The 5,525-nt window shown below is 43.0% G+C and overlaps 1 protein-coding gene and 1 pseudogene across 1 annotated transcript; one reads left to right on the top strand and one right to left on the bottom strand.

Annotated features, from left to right (window-relative positions):
- Nucleotides 1–423: 423 nt before the first annotated feature.
- On the top strand, nucleotides 424–1,965 carry LOC107676836 (emopamil-binding protein-like; annotated as a pseudogene).
- Nucleotides 1,966–2,852: 887 nt separating this feature from the next.
- On the bottom strand, nucleotides 2,853–3,544 carry arl11 (ADP-ribosylation factor-like 11). Its single transcript, XM_016471527.1, has one exon. It carries the CDS (start codon nucleotides 3,402–3,404, stop codon nucleotides 2,874–2,876), a length of 531 nt encoding a protein of 176 aa, XP_016327013.1. The 5' UTR covers nucleotides 3,405–3,544; the 3' UTR covers nucleotides 2,853–2,873.
- Between the last annotated feature and the right edge of the window lie 1,981 nt (nucleotides 3,545–5,525).

Raw genomic sequence — 5,525 nt, 5'->3', positions numbered from 1 at the left:
TAGATGATGGTGTATGTACAGGGGTAGTGTGGAGCAGATGGGACACAGACTCCTGTATGGTAACTGTAATATTATTTATTTGACAATTAAAAGGTTTTATGGATGCATACTACAGTTTTACGCCATTTTATAATGGGTTTCTAGGTAAAAGATCATGATAAAAGGTGCAGTGATTCTGCAGTGAAACATTATTGGAGTTAAGGCGAGGTGTTTCATTGGACCCGTTCTGTAGATTTGCGTCATTGTGCGTAGACTACAGATTGCGCAAGTTTGCACAGCTGACAGGATACGTACGCCAGTAACGTACGTAAAGATACGTCACCGCGCAGTACAGTGCGCTCTAGACAGTTCGTTCGGTGAGATGACAGTAAAAACATAAAACAAATTGCCGCCAAAACGTACTCTGCTCTGTGACGTGGACGGATGAATATGGAAGGCCAAAAGGGCCAAAAACACATGAATTTTAAGCGTCAACAACGCCTTAAACACGCGTATTTCACGCGTAGACAACATGTATTTAAATACGTGTTTACGCGTGAAATACGCGTGTTTAACGCGTTGTTGACGCTTAAAATTCATGTGTTTTTGGCGCTGTGGCCTTCCATAGATGAAGTGGAGAGGGAGTTATGCACGAGTCTATCCCCTTGTCCAAATACACACACTTGCGGTCTTGGCCACTTGAGAGCGCGTGCGCGCGACAGGAAGTAAGTGCGCAAGACTGTCCCATGTCTTCAAAATGCCAAAGTGCAGTGCCCTTAATGGATACTAAACCCACACTATCTCGAATACCGCTTTCTTGGTATGAAATTCGAATGGTATGACAATTAGAGATTAGACTGTACAGAAATCGAAATGAAATCTACACGGTAATACACACTGTACTCATAGTCACACAATGCTGATGTTGTTAACATTAATAATCTGGGAATAAAGTATAACAATAATAATAATTTGAACGGTTTGATGTGATATGAGCTAACCGATCTTTAGATTTAATCACATTGGTAGCGCGATTTATTGTAATGCTTTTTTCCTCAGTTGGTCAGAACAAACGTGGTAGACTTGTTACTTACTTGTTCAGATGACAATATATGATGAAAATTATTATTTGGGTCATATATTCGAAGACATAGGCTAGAATCTGTGATTACTAAGTATAGGATTCACACCGGTGCGGTGACTGACTGCCACACATACTCCTCAAAACATTAGATTAATCCGTGCTGGAGCCGTGCCAGAGTACAACCCACACAATGAAGATAATTCCACATGTAACTGCAATTCCATGTTTTCAAACAGAGATGGCGACAAAGAGGAAAAACTTACGGACTGCAGCTTTAATATTTAATTAATATTAAAATACTCAACAGGGAAAGAATATGGCAAGGCAGATGAGCGCTGGTTGTACTCCGACCCGACAATAGTATCTGGAGCTTCTGACAGTGGTTTTAGATGGTTCTTTGGCCCTGCTTCTAGTCTACGCCATTATCAAAGACAAACACTACAGGTAAATCAAGCAACAGATTTCAAAATAATACTGAAGAAAGATCTGTTCTAATGTAAATACAATCCATTTTAGATTCTGTCCACTTGCCAAACTTAATCCAGCTTTCATTTCCAATTCAAACTCCATCCCACAATCAGCAAATAAAATGATTATTAAGGGGTTCTTGACCTTTAACACCGTTTTATTCATTTGTGTGAATGTCTCACTTTTTTTCTGAACCAGGCACTTTGTTCAGATCACACTGTGTGTGTGTGAGTTGTACGGGGGCTGGATGACCTTCTGTCCAGACTGGCTAATCGGAAGCCCTAACCTGAACACCAGCAACTGGCTGTACCTGTGGGTCTACCTGGTGTTCTTCAGTGGGATCTGGGTGGTGGTGCCTGGACTCCTCCTCTGGCAGTCATGGAGGGATTTAAGAAGAATTCATCAGTATCCAAAGAAAAAGAACAGATAAAATCAGAGGAAGTCTAGTCGTTAGTAATCAACCATATAATTATCAGAGTTATAATTAGCCTTCCAAAGTGAACAGAATGAGATGTGGAGAGGATGTACTGCAGTTGATGTATTATACACATTTATTGCGTACACAGAATATTAGAGGAACAGTTGTTAAGGCGTATCTTTGCATAATTGCAGTGTTAAAGACACAAAGGATGTTCACACCAAATACTGACTCATAGCAACATACTATCTGCATTCCTGCCCTATGACACCTAAACAGTGAATCCTTATTTAGCTTTTTTACACTGATCTAGGACCAGTTTCCCACTAATCCCCCTTACCAAACTACCTTATCCAGACCAGTACGATAGAAAGCACAAATTGGTTCAATTCATGTTTCATCACACCTGTTTGCTTATTATTGATGTAAATGTTTTAAACTAATGTAGTCAACCTAAGTTGACAAATTGAACCTTATTGTAAAGTGTTACCTAAAACCGAAATTGCATTTAAAAGCATCTGATTTCTATGAATTTTCTTCAATAAAGTTACCAATATCAAAATGTATGTATCACAGGATTCTCATCGAAATCACTTTTGGTTGCCAAATTAATCTTCACTCGGCAACATGGCATTCATTTACAAAGGAAAAGATGTTTGCAGTAATTACAGTGCACATGCTAGAAGTGCAGCACATGAAGACAAGTAAAACATAAACACAATATTTACAGCATATATAACAACAATGAACAAGTGCAGTAGTTCAATCAGTCAATTATTTCCCAACATTCTTGGTCTTAGTATGATAGTACCATGATCAAACCTCTTCATTTTGCTTGTTATTAAGTTTACGCTTGGACAAAAGGCGACTGTCAAGTTTGAACTGCATTCTTTGTATTCCCTACTCAGCTAGGTAGTATCTTGCTTATGCTTTATGCATTAGTTTAGCTATAGAGAGAAAGGCTTGTTGGAGACCCAGTCCCTTCAGGGCACTGCAAGCTTGGATCTGCCACACCCGATCTGTGTAACTATCCAGCTCCAGCAATGTAGACACCTCTCTAATAGTCAGAGAGTTTGGCAGATCTTTTTTGTTAGCCAGCACCATCAGGGGAACTCCTTTCAAATGCTCATGACTCAGAATCTTCTTCAGGGCTTTCTGAGCTTCTCCCATCCTGGCACGATCACTGCTGTCCACCACGAAAACCAGGACCTTACATCCCTCTAGGTAGTATTTCCAATTGGGCCTCATGGTTCCTTGTCCCCCAACATCCCACACGGACAGTGAGGTCTTCTTGTCCAGCTCTACAGTCGCAACATTGAAGCCCACAGTAGGCGAGGTCTCCATCACCACACCACGCTGCTGTCTGTACAGCAAAGTAGACTTCCCAGCCGAATCCAAGCCCATGAGGAGAACCTGAGGAGTCTTTTTAAACCGTTTAGACTTAATGGCACCCATCCTGATGTGAGAGACGTGTTTCTGATTGAACTTACGGACTCTTGTTGTCTGTATCTCGGCAGGTTTGGGCTGGCATCTGGCGGAATCCTTGATTTCACTCAGCGAATTATGTTTTTTTTCCCCCCGAGGGAAATCGTATGCAAAGCAGAAGCGACGCTTTGTGAATGGCTATATGTATCTGAAACTTTAGCTCAGGACTGACCATGTGTTTCAGCTCGACTAGTTGATCCACATTTTTAAACAGGTTTGTCAACTTTGTATGCGGGCAAACTTGCTCCGGGATCCCAGAAACTGAACTGTAAATAATGCAAACGATCCTGACGCTATGACTTGACAATATGTATAATATATGAAAATGAATATTTTGAATATATTTGAATGTTTATTACTGCTAAGTTAAAACGTAGAAATATATAAATGTTTATTCTAAGATTTTACGTTATATTCTACTGCTACGAGTGGCTATAGACCCTTTTAGGGCCGACGTCACAGTTACGTCACAGCGCAAGCTGGAATGGAGGCAAAACAAAGCAAAAACTGGAGGCGGCCAATTCAAACCAGCGCAGATTCGGCTACATAAGGAGCTTAAAATATTATCTTGTTGTGACGTTGGGTGCCAGAATCGACGTATTATAGCCTCAAATTAGAAATTTTATCGCATACCTGCTGCCACTGCCAGACAAAAAACCGACGACAGCTGTGGTTAAACGCGATAAAACAAGCAGGCTGGACAGAAACAATCGTCAAAAATCCTTGCGTTTAAAGTTTGTCAAAGGGTTAAAGGAGGGTTAAACCCTCCTCACCCTAGGATGGTGCCAGTATGGGACTTGTCTATAGTCCTGAGAGCTCTCAAGAGCTCCCCCTTTGAGCCACTTCAAACAGCCGGCTTAAGGGTCATGACACTCAAAACCACTCTGCTTTTGGCCCTGGCGTCAGTCAAGCCAGTAGGGGACTTGCAAGCCCTGTCTGTCAGTGCTTCCTGTCTTGAGTTCCCTGTCTGTCAGTGCTTCCTGTCTTGAGTTTGGACCCAACGACTGTAGCGGTTATGTACCGAAGGTGCTCTCAACTCTGGGTTTAGAGCCCAGGTCATTTCCCTTTTAGCCCTCCCTGGAACGGATGGCGAACAAGGTCCCAACTTGTTATGCCCTGTCCGGGCACTGCGAGTTTACATTAAGCGCTCAGAGTCTTTCAAACAATCAGAGCAGCTTTTTGTGTGCTTTGGAGGTCGCTCTAAAGGGCTGCCTGTCACAAAGCAAAGACTATCTCATTGGATAGTAGTTGCTATAGCTCTGGCTTATGCCTCAGCTGGCTTGCAGTGCTCTTTAGGTGTGAGGGCCCATTCCACCAGAGGAATAGCCTCCTCTTGGGCCTGGTCCAGTGGAATCTCTATTGGGGAGATTTGTGTGGCTGCCGGCTGGTCGTCGCCGTCTACCTTTATTAGATTCTACAATTTGGACATCCCTGCCCTGCAGGCGCAGGTCTTATCCGCCTAATGCTTACTTCCCCTCCCCTTCGCGGGTCGGGAGAGTTATCTCAAGTAGACCTCAGAACGTTCTCGGGTCTCTTTGTGGCTCAGGCTTATGGAGCCCTCGCTGAGCGTTCCTTGGCTGAGCTTGCGGAGCAGGCTAAGTTCTGCATCTGCTTATAGAACGGCGCTACTGGATACGTTCCCCAAGCAGGCATCAAACAACGTCGCAACGGGAGATACCTTTCGATAGGGAATGCTCCGGTTACTCACGTAACCTTGTGCGTTGCATTACTGGCCGTGCTATAGTTGCACGCGAATCGATGGCTGTCGCTTCAGTCGTATGATTCTGATGAGATGGCACTCTGAGCCGACTTATATAACGGTCAGCTCCGCCCCTTCTGGTGGGCTCAAGCGCCATTGGTTTGTGCAACTACACAAACGTTAACCAATCAGGCTTCAGTAATAGAGTAAACAGGAGTTTCCCCAAGCAGTCGTCAAACGACGACGCAACACTCGTTCCCTTACAGGTGCATCTCAATAAATTAGAATGTTGTGGAAAAGTTCATTTATTTCAGTAATTCAACTCAAATTGTGAAACTCGTGTATTAAATAAACTCAATGCACACAGACTGAAGTAGTTTAAGTCTTTGGTT

Source organism: Sinocyclocheilus anshuiensis, unplaced genomic scaffold, assembly GCF_001515605.1.
Source record: "Sinocyclocheilus anshuiensis isolate Anshui unplaced genomic scaffold, SAMN03320099.WGS_v1.1 scaffold2166, whole genome shotgun sequence".
Lineage (NCBI taxonomy): Eukaryota > Metazoa > Chordata > Actinopteri > Cypriniformes > Cyprinidae > Sinocyclocheilus > Sinocyclocheilus anshuiensis.
This window is presented reverse-complemented; position numbering and strand designations above follow the sequence as displayed.